This window comes from Astyanax mexicanus, chromosome 8, assembly GCF_023375975.1.
Source record: "Astyanax mexicanus isolate ESR-SI-001 chromosome 8, AstMex3_surface, whole genome shotgun sequence".
Classification (NCBI taxonomy): domain Eukaryota; kingdom Metazoa; phylum Chordata; class Actinopteri; order Characiformes; family Acestrorhamphidae; genus Astyanax; species Astyanax mexicanus.
In genome coordinates this window covers 20,070,609-20,095,548 of record NC_064415.1, presented here as the reverse complement: position 1 = coordinate 20,095,548, position 24,940 = coordinate 20,070,609, and the positions used below count along the sequence as shown (strand labels likewise).

Sequence of the window (24,940 nt, the reverse complement as noted above, 5' to 3'; positions counted from 1 at the left end):
GAAAGAAATATTCCAAATGGTCACATCCTATCAACTGCTCTGAAAATTATGTATTTTAAAAAAAAAACATCATTAATAATTAAAAAGTCAAAAGGAGTAATAAAATAAAAGGAATAATAAAAAAATAACACAACACTGTTGTTTTAGAGTCAATCAGTCAATAGAACACAATTAAACAAACTCATCAATGCAAAATATGGCAAAAAATAAATCTTACATAAAATAATAATATAGTTGGACTTTTTGTGCATTTTATAGAAATAATCTAAAATGATTTACTGTGTAAACATGATCTTTAACCACTGTAAATTTTCTCAACAATTAGCTATTTGATATCAAGCCACTGCCTGTTTACCACTCTATTTACGGACGTAAAAAAAACATGAAATTCCCCTGTCACCCGATACGGTTTTGTCTGACCCTGATTACCTTATTTTTACCCTCAACGCTCCGGCTTTAAACTACAGTGTCAAACTTCTAACACTAAATACATTCTATTACATAATTGCTGGTTGGCATCATTTGAGGTAGGAGAAAAATGATTAAAGTAAACATTATCTTTCAAGCCTTTAGAGAAAATGCTGCAGGCAATAACTTAAAAATTACTAATTAATACAAGAGATACAGACACAATAATTGGCATTTCAGATATTTTTATTAAAGTTGCACAAAAGTGTAACAAAAACTGGGCAAACGGGACATTTTAGTATTGCTACATCTTCTTATAATTCCTTTTTCGTTTCCAAAGATGACCTTGGATCACACTCTAATAACAGATGTTTTTCTAATACACCCTGTCTCTTGTTATATTCCGTTAATCTTATTACATTTGTCTGTGCTGCAGTTGTAAGAAAACAGAGCAGATCAACAGCACTGTTGGATGCAGTACACGCTACACACAGTAATAAAAAATGTAAAATGTTAATGTCTGCATCTAAAAATCTGTCTGTTAAATCTAGTCAACCTTTATTTCTAGAAAACAGAATAATTGAAAAGAAGGTAAGAAAGTACAACAGGGAGATTTTTTTTAAGTTTTCATTTTTTACATGTTTATAGGTTCTTCAAATGAATGCCTCGATTTATTTGGTTTGTGTGACACGTATATATGACCTAAGGCAACATCTGATATAAAAAAGGGAAAAGAGGAAAGGGTGTGATTGTTCTGGAAAAGGGTGAGTACTGGAAAAGGGGAGGGAAATAGAATGGAGAGACTACTGAGGACTAGAGAAAGCCAGACAGAGTGAGTGGTACTAACAATGGGAGAGAAAGAGAGAGACAATGAGCTGTGTAGTTAAAGGGATGTTCTTTCATCTTTATTATACTGTATCAGATTTCTTCTGGTCCCTTTAAGCAGAGGTGAGCAATATGATGCCCTGATCTCAGTATCATGTGAATATGGTATGAGCATATTGTGGATACTGTTAACATGCACTCATACACACTGTAAACACAGTAAACTTGTTAATTTACGTGTTATTGGGGCTTGATTGGCAGTGAGGGAGAATATAGATTAATTCAGCAGAACTTCATAAACTGGCAGTCTTATTCACATTCTTGATACTGAATGATCAATAATATTTCAAATTCTCCTACACCCTTTTAAAACAGATATATAACTATATATATACACACTTACACACTCAAAGGGTGGGGACAGTCGTGCTTGATTGTAAATGTGTGTTTATCACAGTGTGTATGTATTTTGATGCCATGAGTGAGGTATTTTTTTTTTTATCTCTCCTGCTTCAATTTTCTTCCCTCCTTAATTACAGACCCCCTTCTCTCCTCTCTTCCCATTGTTTTTTACTACAAATAAAGGTCTAGTTTCTTAGAAAAGCCCTTGCAAACTATGTGATACATACAAGATGAAAGAAACAAAAACACATTTAAAAAATGGACAAGGCCGCTTCTTTCTCATCTCTTCCAAACTCACCAAAGCGCAGTAATAATCATAGCATAGTCTATTAACAAGAAAACAGCAAGTTTCTAGTGAGTGTGGCCACTAGGGCACATACACAGTATTGCATCAGAGGAAAACAAACTAAGAAAAATCAACAAGCTTCCTAAAACCTGAAAATATGCAGAGTTATATGTGTAGAAACATAACAGATTTCTACAAATCCTTAAACACACCAAAAAATTCCCCTTTTACAAAAAAAAAATACAAATATTATAACGTTAACAAAATAATGAAAAAATAAGCCCTGCTTATAAGAATCTGATTGGCTAGATCCCCACATGTCCTCATTTAATTCTCATTCATCTCCTCCCCACCTGATGATTACTGGTGGAGCACCTCTGTACAGGCAGGCAGCTTGAGCATGAAGTGGGAGAGAAGGAGTAGGAGGAGTTTGCAGGTGGGGGAGGGGCTAAGGTGGGGCAGCATCATTTCTTCTGAGGTGTGCTGAGTTTCTGCATCCCACGGATTTTGTCCAGCAACTCAGATACAAAGTCCTATAGGAGAGGAGATGAGAAGGAAATAAATATATATCCATCAAAATGTCACAGTAACTAAATAAATCCAAACAACGCAATTTAATATTTTTTCGTATGCAGTTATAAGTATATATCGTTTCTATCACAAAAAAGCCCTGCATCTGAAAAAGCAAATGTAGTGAAGGTAGAGATAGAAAGATTTTATTTATTAGGGGAAATTTTGGAACATTTATATTGGTCCATTTATGATTAAATTGTGACAATGTAAAGAGCAACCGTCAAATTCAAATTATGCCAAAGTTAAGAACGACATTAGAGGGGGGAAAAGACATTTATTTGTAATAGGATGAAAATGATAAAGATAAAGATAAGCCCCTCCCCTCAAACATGCCTTTCGGATGTCTAGTTTTGGTTATTACCAGTAGATGAGGCAGGGGACAGTATAGAAAAAGACACTTACAAGAGACCAAATCACTTTAGTTATACAGGTTTACATTTTTTTAATGTTTTCTTTATTAATAGTTTGATGCTGTATTGAAAATATTTCATAGTACTATTAAAGCAGTATATAGTACATAAAATGCATACAGTCATTCCTAATGCTGTCCGACTTTCCTGACTCAAAATCATTTTTAACCTAAAATCAGCATTTTACTAATTATTTGAATTCTGTCAAACACAGTAATCACCTTTTATTAGAAAAATTGTATACATTTAGAGCTATTGGCTGATGCTCTTATCCAGAATTATTTACTGAATTTTCGCACTATAAGTTGCATTTAAAATCCTTTAATTTTCGCAAAAATTGGCATTACAAAGCAGTTTTTCTTCAGCACTGAGACTGGAGCAGTATTAGCATTAGCTGCTAACCGCTTCTAAAAACTGTTCAGTGCTATATAGATCCATTATTTCTAAAAAGTGTGCGTGTATAATATTTGTTAAATGTGTTTATTGTAATGTGTATGTAGCAGTTGGTAAAGGATACTCACTTCTGTAGGTTTGTAACAGTCTACCAGCAACTCCTGTGAAGAAACACAAATATCATTAATAAAAAATACTTACTTAATATATTCTAAAATAATGTGAGGAGTTTAAAAGAAAGCATGAGCTGCAGTACCTTAACACGTGCAGCACGATCAACATCATCCTGCATGTCCAACAACTCATCCACATCTATCTCCAGCTCAGGAATAGCCTCCTCCTGTAATACACACACAAAAAAAGACAAAGACAGAGGTCAGAGACATGCATTTGCACAGACTGAATGAAACACATGCAACGAAAGAGATTTTTCTTTATTTTTTGTAGCATAAAATGACTACAAAACACTGTGTCACTGTTTGAAAAGTGTGTAAAAGTGTAAGTGTCAACTGATGTTTTTGCTCAAGGGACGTTATATTGTATTTCTGCACAGTTCAGTCACTGGTTCGTAACAAAATCATTCCAAGCTGTTAATATGAAAATACACTATATGGACAAAAGTATTGGGATGCCTGCTCTGTTCAAGTTTATTTTAAGATAAAGGGTAATGATAAAGAGTATTTATCCTAATTATTTTGAATCAGCAATGGGTGAAACTTAAAAGAGCTTGATTGTTTGCATCAGGAGTGAAAAGTTATCCAAAAGGAGTGCGTAGGACTGGTGGAGGAGAACATGCCAAGAGGCATTAAAACTGTGATTAAAAGCCAGAGTTATTCCACCAAATATTGATTTCTGAACTCTTAAAACTTTATGAATATGAACTTGTTTTCTTTGCATTATTTGATGTCTGAAAGCTGGGCATATTTTTTGTTATTTCAGCCATTTCTCATTTTCAGCAAATAAATGCTCTAAATGACAATATTTTTATTTGGAACGTTGTCTGTAGTTAATAGAATAAAGCAACAATGTTCATTTTATTCAAACAGAAACCTATAAATAGCAATATAATATAATATAATATAATATAAATAGCAATATCAGAGAAACTGATTCAGAAACTGAAGTGCTCTCTTAATTTTTTTCCAGAGCTGTATATCCATTTTTAGCCATTCAAAATAACCAATTAATCTGTTTATCAATCCAGTAATCAAGGTTCTTTTAGAAAACATCTAGAGGCATTAGATTCTTTAGATGTACTTTTCTGTCACCACTTCTGTTACCAATTCTAAGAATGTTAATTCCTCTTACACCACGTATTTCCTAATAAACTGCACTGTATGACTGTACAGCAGAAGTGCAGTATCATGAGCTCACCACAAGAGGACTCTCTTAATAAAGAGATGAAACAGAACACTGGCCATTGATCACTGTTGTAGTCCAGCCTGCTTCCCTGCAGGCACATTTACCACAGAAACAGTAGTAACGGTGTGCGCACCACCTCAAACTCACACACGATTTACATACACCAGTCACACGCATGCACGAAACAAACCACTAAAGTTCTTCCTTCATTTAAAGGCACAGGAAATGAACTGTGTAAAAGATTAACGGGATAGTTCATTAAAAAGTTTTAATCAGAGAACTTTTAAAGCAACTGTAAAGCTACCACTTTAAAGGAGCCTCACACCCAGGCCTGCACTTTAGCTGGAAGCCTTTATTTACAGCCTCTTTTACTTTTTTAGGGAATGCTCAGATTGGGTTTTTTTCTTACAGGTTGATTTCCCCTGGACTTCATCAATCTTTTTGTCATCATAATTATGATAATCCTAAATCAGACATGTCCTTATTTTACTGAAATACAGACTTAACTAAGAATTCTAGTAAAACACTGTATTTATATACTGAATTTATATATCAATGAACGTTTTTTCTGGTCTATTTTCATACATAAGGCACACCAGATTATAAGGCGCATTAAAGCAGCACTAGGAAAGATTTCCTTAATTTTTTTTATCTTTTTAAAGAAGTAAAATTACAGCTTGAAACTCACTGCAGCACTCCATTGAGGTGTAATAGGAGGGAAAGCGGTGCTCTCGTGTCTGTGCCGGAGCTCCTCTGAGCTCAAACCAGACTCTGTACGTTTTCCGAGGCGGCTGCGACCAACGCTCGCAAGAACTGCGACCTGCTTTCAGACCTTTAGTTCTAATGAAACATTTATTACACTCTGCAACTGTAGGGGGAGCCCACGAGCACAAAATCTCAATTCTACCTAGTGGAGCTTTAAGGATGCGGACATGAAGTGAACAAGGGTTTTGACATGTTTCCCTTCTAATTCAGCAGGTCTGGTCGCTGGGAGTGCTCAAGTAAACAAAAAAAAAAAAACTTTTGTTTCAAAGTCAAACAATGACAACTTTATTTGGGAGACTAAAGCCCTTCCATGTATATACAGTAAGCTTAAAATTCCAGTATTCTCTCCAAGGGTGAGTGCTAGCCATGGTTAACAGCGCTAGCTAACTGTGGTTAGCGCTAGAAAATGCCACCTAGCAGCGCTACACTGAGGAGTGTTTCTGTACCCCAGGGTACTATCAGGTAGTGGCTCATCCCATGTAGCTTGTTTTAACGCAGCAAACACTTAGACTACAGTCCAAAATACGCACCTCTGAATGGCGAAATAGCTAGCGCTGTGGTAGCGGCTAATGCTAATGTTGCTGCATTCAGCCCCAGCCCAGGAGAAACTTCACTGAAACTCTTGTATAACACTGCACTTCAGCGGACTGGTTTTAGTACTCCTTACGACCTGACTGATAGAATTCATACATAAGGCACACCAGATTATAAAATGCACCAGATTATAAGGCGCATTTACAATTTTTGGGAAATTAAGGGATTTTAGGCTGATGGCTGATTGTGGGTAACGACACAGCGTAAATAAGCATAATAATAGAAATACATTCATTTACATCCTAAAGGTCTTGGGACAGCAGTATGAAAATTCATCATTAAGTTATGAGGTGGTATCTTATGTGAAGCTAAACACCGATCAGCATGCTCATGGCAAGATAAAACAAATTATCCGAGTTGGCTAGTCCAGATCACAGGACCATTATCTTGTAATTACTCTTAAAGTGCAATTGGTAAAATACCCTAAATTAACAAAACTGAAAGTATTGAAAGTAAGACTACTAAAAATGCAGTACTGAAAGAGTACTGAACTTTCATTTTAACAACACTTTAACCTTCTCTTCAGTGCTACCACACATACAAAACTATTTAAAAGGCATTTGGGGAAGAAAAACTACCCAAATGCCTCAAATGTGGCCTTACAAGACTAATCATGCAGAGGTTTCTGGAAATGCTGAAGTAAAACCGGTATTAATATCACCTCATACACTCTCTGTATCAGTTCAGCTGCTCTTGAGAATACAGTACTTTGAAAAGAACTGGGTCCTCCCTGCTGCATGTATTCTATTTATACACATGTAACCACAAAATGGAAGGTCTTCTGGGAAATACATTCATCAGAGTTTGAAAGCAATTTGAGCAGTGGGAAGAGTTAGAGAGGGGTTGAATCATACGGCTTTGGGAAGCAGGATGGTCTTATTAATGTATTGTGTGTCATATGGATACCATACCACTGAGAGCAGTGAATAGAATAAGGCACGGACCACTGACCTGCAACTAGAGCTTAGATCGGGCCCAAAATATCCTGCCCAACCCGGCCTGAGCCAATGCACGTTCTGCCAGAGCCTGACTCACCCCATACACTGTCATTTTGAGTCCAAACCCGATTTATACCTGACTTTATACCTTTTTGAGTAAGTAGAGTATTAAAACTGAGCTTTTAAAAACATTTTCAGGCTGTTTGAATGAGCGAAATCTGTTTAGAATTATGTTAATTAACATTGCAACACTAAAGAAGCATAGACCTATTATTTAACAAAAAGTGTTTATTAAGAACACATCTCAGAAAGATTAAAGCAATGCAAATAATGATCCACAGCCTAAACATTGGTGAATTAGACTTCAAGAATGATGTCTGAATGACTTTCCTCTACTCTAATATAATTTATCATGGTTTTAGAATTGAAAACAATTTCTAAACAAACACATTTTTTATAATGAGCTTATAGTCTATGTGCAAAAACAGTAATAAGGCTATGCACTGCACTGCACAACGCTGCAAGTCAAGTGCGTAATACAAACAAGTGGAGTGTGCACTGCTCACTCTTGTGCAACTTTTTTTTTAAAACAGTTTAATTTGTTACTTTGCTATATTGTGATTATCACACCTTTATATAGAATATAATAAAATTAAAATAGCATTAAAAAACAGACGCCCTAGCTTTTTTGAACACACACTAGTTCAACAGGGCAATGCTCGTCCACATACTGCTGCCACTGTAAGAGATTTCCTTGAAGACCCAGATACTATGTGGTACCAGAAAAAAACTACGATACCACACAATACATGTGGACTCTAAAATTAGGCTGTCCATCCAGAACACACACACACACCACTTAACCCAAACATTAAAAGTAACTTGGAATCAAATGGAATCAAAAAACTCCTAAAGGCAAGACAGGAGAAAGACTAAAAAGCAGAACTGATAGGCTTCAGTATGACTAATGCGTGAGCGAGGGGCTTCAGCTTAGCCGTAGCTTTATCTGCTAATGCCCTCCAGCCAATGGAGCAAATCTTTTTAAGATACTTTTGACCAAATGTGATTTCATGCTTCTGCTAAGCACATTACTTTTGATCTGCTGCAGTGTTTGGGTATTTACTGATCAGTAAAGTTCACACAGACACACAGACACACACAAACACGCAGCTAACTGGCCTTCGGGCTTTGCTGGACATGAAACAGATGGGTCTGGAAGTAACTGACAAAAGTCACTGGCTGCAAATTTGTTTTTCTTTTCTTTGGCACTGCTCTCGCTCACGTGTTCTCTGAGTCTACACACTCGTTCTCCTTTAAGCGCTCCACTTTCTTTCCCCATCCTTTCTCCTCTATTCCACTTACGTTCCATTTGTCCTACTTGTTACACTGTGTTATAATCAGCCTGTTGAACGTGTAGTTTAGAGTTTCGCTTCAGTCGAGTATAAAAATAGACCTCCAACCAGCGGCTGGAAAAGCGGGGCCTAAATTACATGCTGCACTTCTTCTCTCTCTCCTCCCTCCCTCCCTCTCTATTTCTCTCAAGTCCTCGTATTCTTTTCCCCTCCATAAAGTCTTCCTCTGTGAAGGCTGCTTAATAGACCTACTCTTCTCTCGGTCACCCCTCTCCCTCCTCCTTCTTTTTCACTCTCACTCCCCCTTCCTTTCACTGTATTTATGTCCATCTTTCTTACTCACTCTCTCTTGTTCCTTATCACACTTTCACTCCCTCACTCTTTCTCCTTCCCTCTCCACTCCCTAACTCTTTCACTCTTAATCTTTAACTCTCTCATTGTTTTTACATCTTTCTCATCCCTCCTTGGTTCTATTTCCCCTCATGTCTTTCTTCACACCCTTTTTTATCTTATTGAGTTCCTTTACTTTTCAACTTTTTTCATTACAATATTTCACTCTCTCCCTATGCCTTTTTATACACTCAGCCTGTCTCAGCATCTCGCTCCCTTGCATGCTCTCTCTCCCTCTCTCAAATTTTGTTTCTCTCACACTCTTTCTTAGACTCATTTCCCCTTTCCTCTCTTCCCTCCTCCTTTTCCACTCTGCCCGTTTTACACTTGGCACGTCTCAGCATCTCTCTCCCCCTCTCCCTCTTTCTCTCTCTCTCTCGTTTATTTACTTCCTTGTCTCACTCTTTTCCCCTACCCTTTAACTCTGCCTCTTTTACATTCACAGTCTGTCTCTCCCTCACTTTTTCACTCTTTTTTTTTTCTTAATCCTTCCCTCTCAATCCCACCCCATCCCATTCGCTTGGCCTCTTTTTACACTTGACCACTTTACACTTTCACCATTAGTCCTCACATTCTCACACTCTCCCATGTTCCCTCTCTCCTTCCCTCTGTATTCCTGCCTCACTCATTGCTTCTCTTTCACTCGTTATCCCATTGTTTCAATTTCTTCCTCACTCTTTCTCTTATTTTCTCTATGCATCTCATTTCCCTCATTCAAAAACTTTTCTCTAGTCCTTTTTACCACTTTTTACTGCTCATTTCTTACTCACTTTCATTCCTCACTTTCTCCCTACCTTTATACCCCACCATTCTTTTATTTGGCCTGTTTAACTACACTTTCTCTCAGTCTGTTTCAGCATCTCTCTCTTTTTTTTCTCTCTCTCATTGTGGTTAGTGAATAGTGAGTCACTGGTGCTGCTGTAGAGCAAACTGTATCCAGACCAACAGAAGGATATCTCTCTGTCTCTCTCTCTGTCTCTCTCTCAATAGACTAGTGTAAAATCACAGAGCACACTTACTAAACTGGTTTAAAATGTGTTCGTTTGCTCACTGCCTCACTCTTCACGACTGCTGCTCTTCCCTTTTTTTCACTCCTCTTCCCTTTTTTTCACTCCTCTTTTCCTCCCCCTCGGTTTGAGCTGCCCAGACCAGCTGTCACTGCACCTGCCCAACTGCCCCCTGCCCAAATCTATCACACACAAACACACACACACTCAAACTGGCAAGCATCATTTACACAGACGACCTTTCACTCAGGAACAGAGTAGTATACTGATCCTGCTATAGTATCTCTCTGTTCCCACACAGACACACACAACCCATTTGTCACTAACGAACCTTTATGAAATATTTAGCACTGCTTTTTACAACTTTGCTTTCAGTGCATTTATGTGTTCATACTTATATTTCTGTAAGTAAGTGAGAAACAGAGAAAATAATGTATGAGTGTGCACTTGTGGACACTTGGACTCTAAGTGGATATAAGGGGTTAAGGACTCCTAAGGTGTGTGTGTGTGTGTGTGTGTGTGTGTATGTGTGTGTTGTGAGATCAGTTCAGCTGTAAGAATGATCGGCAGACTGAAGCAAAAAATAAATGTACTGCACAACATGTGGGCACCATGTGCTACCAATCACTCACAGAAAAAGAGAGAGAGCGAGAGAGAGCGAGAGAGAGAGAGAGAGAGACAGAGAGAGAGAGAGAAAGAGACAGAGAGAGAGAGAGAGAATCAGAGAGATAGAGAAAGAGAGAGAGAGAGAGAGAGAGAGAAAGAAAGAGATAGAGATAGAGAGAGAGATAGATAATGCGAGAAAAGACAAAGAATGAGAAAGAATAAGAGCGAATGGGAGAACGAGAAAGAATGAGAAAGCAAAAGAGAGACAGAAAACAGAGAGAGCAAAACCGTGTGGACAAGAAAGAGAGAGAAAAATATTACTGAATGTGAGTTAATGGTATAATGTGGTGTAAATAAAAAAAATGTTTAGCTAATGTTTAGTTAATCCCCAACACATGGCCAAATGTGAACGTGCCTCAAATAGTATGAGTCAATCTGTGTGTGTTTGTGTTACGTCTGAATTTAAATTAGTGCGTAAACAGATCTACACTCCATGAACAAATGTATTTAAGACAATTAGCTAATCTTGCCTTTTCTAAATTTTGGAGAACTGCTGTGAATATTTGATTTCATTCAGCAGCAAAAGGATGAGTGAGGTCATGACGGTGAATTATCACCACCCACCATATCCTCAACTTCCCAAATAATACTGTGATACCAAAAGTATTGACTGGAGCACCATTATGGATTATCTACAGCTCAGTGGGGGGGGGGGGGGGGGGGGGTTTATATCCCTCTAGTCCACATCTTGCATTAGGAATGGTACAATTAGCTTCATGATTATCTGCCCTAGAGAGTCCTATTCTATTGGCACTTAAAGTTCCTCAATACAGTCATCAGCAGGGCTGTCTACAAACATTTGGATATATAGTGCACTCTGTACATGTGAATGTGGCTGCAGACCTGCATGCATAGTGCATGAGTGTGTGTGCATGTATGTGTGTGTGCACATATTTGTGGCCATGCTGTAGGCAGCATGCGCTCAGTATGAATGTGATGTGACAATATGAGAGCAGGTCAGACTCAGCTTCAGCAATCGTCTGACCCACATAACACATGACTGCCTTCATCACAGAGGAAGAGGAGGAAGTCTGAGATGAAGAACATGAAGGCGTTCCCACAGTCTTCGCCCAGGGTCCCGCCATACTCCCATACATACTCCTAACTACACCCCAAGGGCCTTCTGCTGCTAGGCAACTCTCTCCCAAACCCTAACATGATGGAACTAGAGCCAGTGTATAAATGTTACGGAAACATGCGTGAGATTCTATACTGCAAAATCATAAAAGAAGCTTCCCAGTGTGACGACAGCATTTATACAGCAGCCAAGATCCTCCTATAGAAGAGCAACACATGAGAATGCTGCTGTGCTGCTATCAGAAGAGAAAGGTAGCCTGTTACTATAGTAGAAAGCAGCTCCTCTGCTTTGGCAATGGGTGTTTGGACCAGTCTGTAATTAATATGGGCCATTAAAAAAATAAGAGACAATTTAAAAATGATGAGTTTCTTTGATTTTACCAAACTGAAAACCTCTGGAATATAATCAAGAGAAGGATGGATGATCACAAGCCATCAAACCAAGCTGAACTGCTTGGTTTTCCACTTTCACCAGGAGTGGCATAAAGTTATCCAAAAACAGTGTGTAAAACTGGTGGAGGAGAACATGCCAAGATGATAAAAAACTGTGATTATTTCAACAAATATTGATTTTTGACCTCTTAAAATTAAATTTCTGAATATGAACTTGTTTCCTTCACATTATTTGAGGTATGAAAGCTTTATTGTTATTTCAGCCATTTCTCATTTTCTGCAGATAAATGCTCTAAATGACACTATTTTTTATGGGGAATTTGGGAGAAATGTTGTGCGTAGTTTATAAAATAAAACAACAATGTTAATTTTACTCAAACATATACCTATACACAGGAAAATCAGAGAAACTGATTCAAAAACTGAAGTGGTCTCTTATTTTTTTATCCCAGAGATGTATATACTACTATAAGCCACATTATACAGCTTTCAATATCAAGATGATGCTAAATTAACTTATAAGAGTGAGATTGGTGTCTCTGACATTGCATCTGCATTATGTAAGCTGCACAGTACCTCTCACAAGAACTGCATAATGCATACTTATTGTCAATGCTTTTGTATAATCTTACCATTACGGTTCTTTGATTGTTTTATTGTTGATGTGTACAGCAGTCCACTAACTGGAGCTTAAAATAAAGTGTCCTTTTTTTTTACAGCAGTGGTGTATAAGTGATTTGCACACTTACACTGTAAAAACACCAATTCTTACATAATACTTCTTTCAAAACGACTAACAGAACTGTTGTTTTCTGTATTAACTATAGTCGTGCCCAAAACACACCAATTCACTATACAGGGTGTCTCAGAAGTGGGGAAACAGTTTGCTTGGCAGTGTAATCCAATTTTAGACACAAGCTATTCCTATTATAGTGATCCATATCTTGATTAGGACTTTCACATGTAGGGGATAGTGAACAAGGCTTATGATTTTTTTTTTTTTTTTTTTATTGTTTGTCACTTAATTGTTTAAGTGGGAAGAAGCATGTATTAAGAAAACTGACAGAGACAGAAATCAACCAATTCAATAATAAAAATAGTTTTTACTGTAGTGCCACTTAAAACTAGGCATTTTAATGTAAGTGATATTTGTTGAGCTTTTTTTGTTTCTAGGCTCTTCATACAGTTTGGGAATGCAGCAGTTTGTACACCACTGGTGAACCTTGTGCACAACTATAAAACACGCATTCACTGTCAAGCTAATGTAAACGCTAAAATGGAAACATTATATCTTAAAGTAACACCAATAGACACACCATTCTCCCCATTATTATCAGTAAAACAACAAAATGATTGTGAAGCTGCGATTTCAGGGTCTATTTTATGAGCAAACAAAATATTGGTGTATTTTGAATCCATTTAGTCCACACAGTGTGATATTTTATTATTAGGATTAGCAGACAACTCAAAAGTTGTTTTCCTTCTGCAACCTTCCTGTAATCTTCAGGTTAAAAAAAGACTTAATTGCCACTGTGCAGAGAAGTATCTATGCTCTATATAGATCTCCAGAAATAAAATTGTTAATCACGAGTAACTAGAAACATTAAGTGATGATTAAACGTGAGGCCTGGTGATGCATGAGTTCTGCTTATCCAGTGCTATAGAACATCTCTGCCAGCCACCACGAGTCATTTCTGCATATGAGTAAACCTTACAGCTACATGATCTCAACTGAAAGATCTGTGGTTTCCAGCTGAATGTGGCATGAGCACCAACCACATGATTGCTGGTACTAAGATAAAACTGACAGAAGGAGAGAAAGAGATACATACAAGCTGTATAAAGAAGTATTTATAGACATCACATACATAAAACATCACAGTGCAGTTCATATCCCAGTCTGGACCTTTCAGTTTAATACAAGCCCTCTAAAGCATGAGGCTAGCCTAGGTTAGTTAGGATCAGCTATGTGTAGAATGCTAACTTGCTAATCGCTCACAGTTTATGTTTTCTGGGGAAAACAGCACTTGATTTGGCATTATGTTAATCGATATTCACAGAGCTCAACATATATTCACACACACATATACTAGTGCATTTAAAAAAATTATAATATCATTGAAAAGTTTCTTTATTTTAGTAATTCAGTTCAAAATGTTGAGAGCCATGTCATATTCTGGTGTTGGTCCACTGTTTTATATCAAGTACGAAGTCAGTGCAGGTTTTTCCCAGAAAATCTTTTATCAACTTTTATGGAGCTGCGGATTTCATTTTCCAGCAGGACTTGGCACACTGCCCACACTGCCAAAAGTACCAATTGGTCTTATATAATATTCTCATTTTCTAATCAACATTTTTTGGGGGTTTTCATTAGCTGTAAGCCATAATCAACAACAAAATTGAGTTTCACATTTTGAACTGAATTACTGAAATAAAGTAACTTTATATCTATTTCAGATAAGGTCCCTTTAGAAAAGTACTGCCAATAGAACAGGGCATAAACCCCTACCGCAAACATGTCTAATTATTTTCTATATGATACCACAACAAACACCCTAAAAAAATAAGAAATTAATGGAAGATTATTACATGAATATAAATTTTTATATTTTGTTTTTAATAATAAATAAAACACAAAAAGATTAACAATGTGAGAATGTTTCTTATTAATTTCAATTAAGAACATAATACTTTTATGGAATTTTATTAATAGTTAACTTGTCTGTGAGCTGTGACTAAGAGAAGAGACCCTCCTTAACAGAAAATCTCTGAAATAATATAAAAAATATATGGGTCAGCAATGTCTTTAGCTTCGAACACTCCCATTTGGAATAAACGTTCATGAAAAGTATTGAGTCCTTGTCTGGTGTATTAATTCACTAAATTGCAAAAAAAGCTGGGGAAACTAAAAAAATAATGCATTTAAAGGCTGGGAGACTGTTACATGCAGGCACTTTGAGCTGGTGGAGTTTGGTGAGGAAGTGAAGAACATATTTTTTCTATGCAGTTTAGCTAGTCCTTTAGAGGGATGGCTTTGTTTGATTTACATGGCTTCCTTGTTAATCCTAGTATTGAGTTGTTTGAGGCATGTAGGAAGGAGGATCTTTGTAAGACATTTTGGCATTCCTGTTTCACGGCAGCTTGTTAAGAAGGAAATTAAGAGGATAGTTTATGATAAATTGGTTGAGGAAGGGATTTTAGAGTTGTCTGATTCTACTGTTTCAAATGAGCTTGAGGGTATGCAGACTCCCTCTGCTGCTACAGAGAGGGGTAAGCCAGAGGCAGTTGCACCTGTTGCTAAGGCTACCTTACCCCGGTTTGACCCACTTTCTGGGGTCTGGTGGGTTAAGTGATGCCCGTTTGAAAGTACGCCTGGCCCGTCTTCAAGCAGAGGCTCAAGAAAAGGCATTAGATCGGAAGGCTGATTTTGATCTCAAATTAGCTATACGTAAATTAGAGTTGGAGTCCGAGATGACAATCCGGCTGCGGGAGTTGGAGTTAAGGTCAAAGGAATTTGTCCCACCTCCTGCACTCCAGTCAGTATCCACTCGAGTTGTTACTCCTAAGGCAGAGTCATTGTCCTCTGCTGTTCCTTTTCCTTCTTCTGAAACACATTCTGAGGCATTAACTCATTCAACCACATTTGACATAAGTAAACACATAGCTTTAGTCCCCCCATTTCGGGAAACTGAAGTGGACACATATTTTAGCGTTTTTGAACGTGTTGCTACAGCGTTACATTGGCCTAAGGATGTGTGGACATTGCTTTTGCAATGTAAGTTGGTTGGCAAGGCTCAAGATGTCTGTGCAACGCTATCATTGGATGATAGTTTAAATTATGATGTGGTTAAAACATCCATTTTGCGGGCATATGAACTTGTCCCGGAAGCTTATAGGCAGAAGTTTAGAAATCACCGAAAGGCAAACACACAGACTTTTGTGGAATTTGCCCGGGAAAAGGGGCTTCTGTTTGATAAATGGTGTGCCGCCTGTGAGGTCAAGGATTTGAACTCTCTTCGTGAGTTGGTCTTACTTGAGGATTTTAAAAATTGTTTGTCTGACCGCGTCGTAATTTACCTAAATGAACATAAGGTGTCTTCATTGTCTAAGGCTGCAGTTTTGGCTGATGAATTTGTGCTTACGCATAAAAGTTCTTTTAGACCTAAAACAGATAAATGTATGCCATCACATTCTACTCATTCCAGCCAACTTCATTCTCCTCCAAGGAGAATAGAATGTAACTATTGTCATAAGAAAGGTCATGCCACTGAGGCTTGCTTTGCTTTGCAACGGAAACAGGAGAGACAAGAGAAGGTTAAGGGTGCAGGTCAGTCAAAAGGTGTAGCACTTGTTGAGAACCTTTCTTTGTCCTCTTGTGATGTACCATCTAAGGAGGAAGTTGGTCCTGATGTTAGTTTTGAACCATTTATCATACAAGGCATGGTGTCTATACCTGGATCAGACGTGGAACAGCCTGTTAAAATTCTACGGGACACTGGTGCTGCACAATCTTTCATTTTAGCTGATGTGTTACCAGTGGCTGAGAACACCTTTTCAGGTTCACACATAGTGTGTCAGGGAATTGAGATGAGCTACATAAAGATGCCTCTCCATCATGTGCAGCTGTCTTCAGTTCTGGCTACAGGCACCTTTAAAGTGGCTGTTTGTTCTGCATTGCCTGTGAAAGGTGTTACCTTTATAATGGGTAATGATATTGCGTGTGGTAAGGTATTGCCTGTTTTGGAAGTAGTGGACAAGCCTGAGGCTGTTTGTCCAAATTCCATGTCAGATTCTATATATCCAGCTTGTGCTGTCACAAGGGCTTACTCTCATAAGTTAGCAGATGTGATTGATCTTTCTGACTCTTTTATGGTGGATGAGATGTTGACTAAACCTTTGAATGCTATTGATGCAACTGAATCCATGAAGACCGAACCACACATTAAGACTGAGCAGGATTTTTCTGGTTTTGTGGTTTGTGATTTTGAAGATCTAGCTGATAGACCTGTGGGGTTTTATTTAGATAAAGGAGTTTTAATGCGTAAATGGTCTCGTGTAAATGCAGAATCAGAAATTGTGTATCAAATTGTTGTACCAGCTCCTTACAGACAATTAGTGTTGCAACTGGCCCATGACCATGCATGGTCGGGTCACCTAGGCATTACTAAAACCTATTCACGCATCTTAAAACATTTCTTCTGGCCCACTCTTAGGAAACATGTTGTTTCCTTTTGCAGGTCTTGCCATGTGTGCCAGAATGCTGGTAAGCCAAATCAAAAGGTTCCACCTGCACCACTGTATCCTATTCCGGTTATCGGGGAACCTTTTGAACGTGTGTTAATAGACTGTGTTGGACCTTTGCCCAAAACAAAGGCAGGAAACCAATATTTGTTGACCATCATGTGTGCAGCAACTCGGTTTCCAGAGGCCATTCCATTACGGAAAATAACTGCTTCTGTAGTAGTGAAAGCCCTAATCAAGTTTTTTACTACCTTTGGTCTGCCTAGGGTTGTTCAAAGTGATCAGGGTACCAATTTTATGTCCAAATTGTTTTCACAGGTAATGAAGGTCTTGAATGTAAGGCATCAAATATCCAGTCCCTACCATCCACAATCACAGGGTGCCCTAGAACGATTTCACCAATCCTTGAAGTCTATGCTTCGTAAGTACGAAGTATGAGGGTGTGCCTTTAGTGTTGTTTGCTGCTCGGGAGGCTGTACAGGAATCTCTCGGTTTCAGTCCAGCTCAGCTGTTTTTTGGGCATTTGGTTAGAGGACCCCTAAAGGTTCTCAAGGAGGCCTTGCAGGGAAGCTCTGAAAGATGCCAGAATGTTCTGGACTATGTTAGTTCTTTTCGGGAACGGCTGCACAGGGCATGTTTTGTAGCCAGTAAAACTCTAGAGGCTTCACAAACTAAGATTAAACAACGTTTTGACTTGAAAGCAGTGTCACGCACCTTCCAGCCTGGAGATGGAGTACTGGTTCTTTTGCCTGTTCCTGGCTCTGCTCTTTCAGCCAAGTTTTCAGGTCCTTATACCATCACTAAGAAGTTAAGTGACACAGACTATGTGATAGGTACACCAGATCGTAAACGTCAAACCAGGGTGTGTCACATCAATATGTTAAAGGCTTACCATACTAGGGATACAGAAGGTCTCCCCAACGAAAAGGAAAACATAAATTGTTCTGTTCCGGTTGTGGTGGCATCGACTACATTTAGTACTGACACCGATGCAGACAGTCTTCGGTTGCGTAGTGTTCCCCAACCGTGTGCCAGACTTGCTAATTCTGAGATGTTATCTAATTTATCTAATTTTTTTAAACCATTTGACAATGGCCCAGAGTCAAGAGCTCATAACTTTAATTAATGATTTTCCTTCTATTTTTGGTGACAGACCTACCCAGACATCAGTATTGCAACACGATATTAAGGTGAGCTCGGAAACTCCCTTGACGGATGGATGACTGTATTGATAATATAGGTCATGCCACCTTTGTGAGTAAGCTAGACCTGCTAAAGGGTTATTGGCAAGTAACTCCTCGAGCATCTGAACTGTCTGCTTTTAAGACGCCTGATAACTTCCTGCAATATACTGTGATGCCGTTTGGGCTCCGTAATGCACCTGCTACCTTTCAGAGGTTGGTAAATGTTGTTTTAGCTGGGGTATCTAATTGTGCTGCATATTTGGATGACCTTGTGATTTATTCTTCAGACTGGTCTAGTCATGTGTCAACTTTAAGAACTGTTTTTGAGAGGTTGTCACAGGCCTCACTTACTCTCAACCTCGCAAAATGTGAGTTTGCTCAGGCAACAGTCACATACCTGGGGAAAAAAGGTGGGCAATGGCCAGGTGTGGCCTTTGGAGGCTAAGGTTACAGCAATTCAAGAGTTCCCTGTACCCAAGACTCGACGGGAGTTGCAGCGATTCCTTGGCATGGCAGGCTACTACCGTGGGTTTTGTGCGAATTTCTCCACTGTGGTCCAACCTTTGACTGCTTTGCTGAGTCCCATGTTCCCATAGTTTTAATACTGTTAAGATGTTGCTTTCTACAGCACCTGTGCTTAGTGCACCTGATTTTGCCTGCTTCCTGCTTCTGTGCCGTTCAGACGCTTCTCAGCTTAGCTCTGCTTAGCTCTGCTATCTTTCATACTTTTCTTTATTTTTAGACATTTTAGAGCTACAGTGTCTGAGCTCATTATTTAGATTAGCACTAGCACTACCATATTTTGTTTCTTATTTTATGTTTTCTAGTTTCTTTTGGACATTTTATAGTAGAGCCATAGGCACAGGAATCAGACAAGTTTCTGTAGAGTACTAAAGAAGAACTCTACAAGATGCCTCCTTGTGTGGGTTCAGAGCACCAGTGCTGCCAGAACTGCTACAATCTTCTACAAAGAATGACTGTTTTGGAAACAAATTTTCGGTCCTTGTTATCGGAGTTTAAGGACTGGCATTTCTGCGCTGTTCGAGGACCAACGGAGTGTGGGAGTGCTGCCAGCGGACAACGGGCAGGGATTTTAACGGAGCAGCGAGCAGTGGAGACGAACAGAACTGGACCAGCAGATCATGTGGACATCCCTAATGTGAGTACAGCTGAAAGATATGGGCAAAACCAGCAATGGGTTCGCATTGGAGCTAAACCCAAACGCCATGCCACATACAGCTCTGTAGTGTCCTCCACTCCTGCTAACATAGCACATCTGGCTAATGCTAATGCTAAAGCTATTGCTCGGAGATCAGAGCACAGAGCCAGAGGAAATCAGTTCCAGTCACTTAGTTTGCAAAACAGATTTGAGCCACTGCAAGACCTCAATGACTTTCCTAATACCAGCCAGTATGATACAGAAAGAACCAGAAGATTCAGCCATTCAAAACACCCCAGGAGAGCCACAGGGCTCCAGGCTGGGGCCACAGCAGACACCCTTGTTTTGGGGGATGACTCTGTTCATGGCATGAAAAATAATCACAAACTCATCGTTCGATGTGAGCCAAACATCACAGTTTCTGAACTGAATGAGAAGCTTCCAACACTACTGGCTGAATACAGAACAGTGAAACGGATTATTGTTCATGTTGGAAAGAACGATACAAGGAAAGAGGAGTCTGAGGTGTTAAAAAGGGACTTTAATGATCTTTTTACCACACTGCACAAATTCAACATTCAGACATTCATCAGTGGTCCTCTGCCTGCAAGAGGCTGCAATATGTTCTCTAGGCTGTTGGCTTTAAACATTTGGCTTCAGAAAACCTGCAGGTCAAACGGACTGAACTTCATTGACAATTTCAATCTGTTTTTTGGGAAGAGAGAGTTTTTCAGGCGAGATGGACTGCACACCAACAAGAGAGGAGTCAAATTCCTGTCAGAGAACTTCATTTTTTCTCTGTGCAACTTCTCTGTTCCCACTGGTGAAGACACGTCAGCTTTAACACCCAAGGACACTGTCTGCAGTACAGAGACACAACATCCTGCCCCCACAGAGACTGCGGAGTTATCGGACGGGAGCCATGATCTGCTGTATCAGCTGCCGGAAACACCGCAACTGCATGAACACTCCACACCATCCTCCATCTCCACCTCATCATCATCATCCTCCATCTCCACCCCATCATCACCCCACCTGAACTTCCCAGCAACCATGGAGAAGCTGGTATCTGCAGGGACAAGACTGACGCTTTCTCTGTCAGCGAGTCCTCAGGTACAGCGAAAAATCAGCACAACTTCTCCTCCACAGTCACCTACTGCCTCACGGACCCAGCAACCCCCCTCCTCACCACCACTACACTCCCCAATCAAGGAGTTAGAAAAGGGGACCAAAATGAAGCCCAGTGAGCATGAACATGAGGAAGTATTAAACAAACTCCCCCCACAACCCAAAAAGAAGAGACAAGCTCCTAAACCACCGGACAGACAGCTCCGCTCTCGACTTCTTCACCAGCAGGAGCCCCTCCCACCTCCGTCCACCATAAGGGAAGAGGCCGCCACAAGTAATCCAGCAAACTGATATCTTTTGGGTCCGTGCTGCTACAGTGGTGAAGTCAGCAGTACATGTTTTCAAAACAAGTACGGACCCTGTGTGCCAATTATCTCCCCCATTCCAGTTCTTATCAGAAGCAGAAAGAACAGAGGGTATAGGTCAGATAATGTGAATATATCCAACTTGCAGTATGTAAATTGTAACCCACAGGCTTTGGAACAAAACACACAGGTTATTAAGTTAGCTCTACTAAATATCAGATCTCTTACAAACAAGTCCTATCTAATTAATGATTTTATTACAAATTATGGGCTTGATTTTCTGTTTTTAACAGAGACATGGTTAAATTCTTGTAGTGCTGAAAGTGTATTAATTGAGTCGGCTCCACCAAACTTTAACTTTTTAAATGTCTCACGTACCGGCAAGAAAGGTGGAGGTGTAGCTATGCTGTTTGATGATACATTCCAATGCAAGCAGTTATCACTTGGTGATTTCACATCTTTTGAATATTTAGGTGCAGTTTTAAAAGGGACACCAAGAATATTACTAGTAATTGTCTACAGGCCTCCAAGGTACAATGCTGATTTTATTGATGATTTTACAGATATGCTGTCTTTTATTTCTACTGAATTTGATCATTTTATTATTGCTGGTGATTTTAACATTCATATTGATAATTCCAAGGATAATTATGCCAGAGAACTCTATGATGTATTTGACTCTTTTGAACTCTCTCAGCATGTGACTGGAAGCACACACTGTCATGGTCACACCCTGGATTTGGTTATCTCAAAAGGTCTCAACATATCAGCCTCTATTAAGGATGTTGCACTGTCAGATCACTACTGTGTCTTCTTTGAAATGTGGACTTCAATACACAGTGAAGCCAGACAGATTAGGTACAAGAAGAGACAGATAAATGACATGACAGCTGAACTTTTTGTGAGCAAAGTGTGCTCTGCACCATGCAAACCATCAGACTCTGTAGATACTCTGCTGGATAGTTTTAACTCAAAAACTGCTAGAGTTTTAGATGAGATTGCACCAGTTAGAGTTAAAACCATGCCATGCAAGCAGAAAGCACCATGGAGAAATGATGCTGCAGTTCAGCTCCAAAAGAGAGAATGCAGAAAGGCTGAGCGCAGATGGCGTAAAACCAAGCTTCACATTCACAAAGAAATTTTTAAAGATAGACTGCGTGATTACAATAAAATAATGTGCACATGTAGACAATCCTACTTCTCCAGCATTATTAACAATAATATTAACAATAGCAAAGTTCTTTTCACTGTGGTTGACAGACTAACTAACTCACCTATATATATGACCCCTGAGCTAGTTTCAACTGAGAGATGTAATGAGTTTGCTAAATTTTTTAATACTAAAATCCACAATATCAGGCAAGACATCAGTACATCTATATTCACCAACGAGCCCTCGTGCTCTCCAAAACCATGCATCATAGTCAACATGTCCCAATTTAGCACTATTAATGAAGAAGTTTTAATTGATACAGTGAGTCACCTCAAATCATCCACCTGCAGTCTTGATACATTACCAACCAAGTTTTTAAAGAATGTTTTTTACTCAATATCAGAAGACATTCTTCAAATAGTAAATACCTCACTCATGTCAGGTGTTTTCCCAAATGCATTAAAAACAGCCGTTGTGAAGCCTCTCTTAAAAAAGAAAAATTTAGATACAAACTTATTAAACAATTACAGACCAATCTCTAATCTACCATTCATTGGAAAAATAATTGAAAAAATTGTCTTCAAGCAAGTTATGCACTTCCTGTCCATAAATAACTGTCTAGACCAATTTCAGTCAGGTTTCCGGCCCAATCATAGTACTGAGACTGCGCTTATTAAGGTTATCAATGACATTCGCTTAAACACAGACTCAGGAAAAATGTCTATTCTACTACTGCTTGATCTCAGTGCTGCTTTTGACACCATTGACCACAACATTCTCATAGATAGACTTGAGAACCGGGTTGGAATTTCTGGAACTGTCCTAAAATGGTTTAGTTCATACCTTCAAGGAAGGAAATACTTTGTGGAAATGGAAAATAATGTTTCTGAGACTGTGCCAGTGACCTGTGGTGTACCCCAGGGTTCAATTCTTGGGCCACTCTTATTTAATTTATATATGATTCCTCTGGGTGAAATCATGCGTGACTATGGGATATCTTACCACAGCTATGCAGATGACACTCAGATCTACATGGCCCTCTGCCCAAACAACTATGGTCCCATTGACTCACTGTGTAAATGCCTTGAGCAGATAAATAAATGGATGGGACAGAACTTTCTGCAGTTAAACAAAGATAAAACAGAGATTATTTTATTTGGGAATAGTAATGAGAGGCACAGACTAGCTGCCTATCTGGATTCAAAAAGCCTGAAATCTAAAGAACTAGTGCGTAATCTTGGTGTACAAATGGACTCTGATCTCACTTTTAACAGTCACGTCAAAGCCGTCACCAAATCAGCATTTTATCACCTAAAGAACATAAATAAGATCAGAGATTTTCTGTCTAAAGCAGATCTGGAGAAACTCATCCACGCCTTTATTTCTAGTAGGATTGATTACTGTAATGGACTCCTAACTGGACTCCCAAAAAAGACCATCAAACAGCTTCAGCTGATTCAGAATTCAGCAGCCAGAGTTTTGACTAGAAGTAAAAGAAGGGAGCACATCACCCCCATCCTTAAATCCCTGCACTGGATACCAGTATGTTACAGAATAGACTTTAAGGTTCTGTTACTGGTCTATAAATGTGTTAATGGTGCAGGACCAGCATATTTATCTAATGAGCTCCAGCAGTATGAGCCGAGCAGAACTCTCAGATCATCAGGAACTGGTCAGCTAGAGCTGCCTAAAGTAAAAACTAAACACGGAGAGGCGGCGTTTAGCTACTACGCTGCTCTTAAATGGAACCAGTTAACAGAGAGCATTAGAAGAGCTCCAACACTAAACATGTTTAAATCCAGACTGAAAACCTACATGTTTGATCAGGCTTTCAGCTCAGCTTAAAACACTGCAGCTCCGCCCACTTTTATTCTGTAACGGCACTTTTATATTATGTTTTTTTCTTATTTTAATTTTATTTCCAATTCCTTGTTGTTCTTTTACATGTTTTTAATTTTACTTCTCTTTGTTTTAATCATGTATGTTTTATTCATGCTTTATTCTTATTTTATTTTTATTTAAAATTCCTTGTTGTTCTTTTACATATTTTTAATTTGACTTATCTTTGTTTTAATCATGTTTGAATCAATCATGCTTTACTCTTATTTTAGTTTTTATTTTCCATTTTTACTGTTATTCTTTTACATGTTTTTTTTTTTTATTTTTATTTTTATATGACTTCTCTGTGTATTTTCTAGTTTGTAAAGCACTTTGAATGACCGCTGTGTATGAAAGGTGCTATATAAATAAACTTGCCTTGCCTTGCCTTGCCTTTTAACAGATCTTTTAAACTTGAGGTTGATGCCAGTAATGTTGGGGCTGGGGCTGTTCTCTTGCAGGAGGATGCAGCTAGAATTGACCACCCAATCTGTTATTTTTCACGCAAGTTTGACAAACATCAGGTAAACTATTTAGTCATTGAGAAGGAAACCCTGGCATTGTTGTTAGCTTTACAACATTTTGAGGTGTATATAGGCTCCAGTTCTACACCAATTGTTGTATATACTGACCATAACCCTCTTGTTTTTATGTCACGAATGTCAAATCAGAACCAACGACTCATGCGATGGGCTCTCATGGTGCAAGATTACCCTTTAGAGACCCGTCACAAAAAAGGTACAGAGAATGTAATTGCCGACGCTCTTTCCCGTATATGAGGTGCCATGATGTAGGTAATGTTCACAACTTGAGTTGTTTCTTTTAGGTGGGCATGTTACGTGCAGGCACTTTTCTCTCTCTCGCTCTCTCTCTCTCTCTCTCTCAGGTGTCATGGGAGAGAATTGTGGGTGGAGACTACAAAAGGACCTGAACCAAGATGGCCGACAGAGAGAGAGAGGACCATGCGGCATGCTTAATGGCCAACATGCTCTTGTAGCCTGTTTTTATTGTATTGTTCTCTGAGGTGGTTAACTTAACCCCTCTTTTGGGG

The 24,940-nt window shown here is 38.9% G+C and overlaps 1 protein-coding gene across 1 annotated transcript in view; it reads right to left on the bottom strand.

Annotated features, from left to right (window-relative positions):
- Nucleotides 1–636: 636 nt before the first annotated feature.
- ppp1r14bb (protein phosphatase 1, regulatory (inhibitor) subunit 14Bb) overlaps nt 637–24,940 on the bottom strand; it is a 46,385-nt gene continuing 22,081 nt past the window's right edge. The window contains exons 2-4 of the mRNA XM_049482780.1: nt 3,554–3,637; nt 3,426–3,458; nt 637–2,454 (exon numbers count right to left, since the gene is read on the bottom strand). Of these exons, the coding sequence (XP_049338737.1) occupies nt 2,386–2,454; nt 3,426–3,458; nt 3,554–3,637 (186 nt within the window). The 3' untranslated portion in view covers nt 637–2,385. The remainder of the gene's footprint in view (nt 2,455–3,425; nt 3,459–3,553; nt 3,638–24,940) is intronic.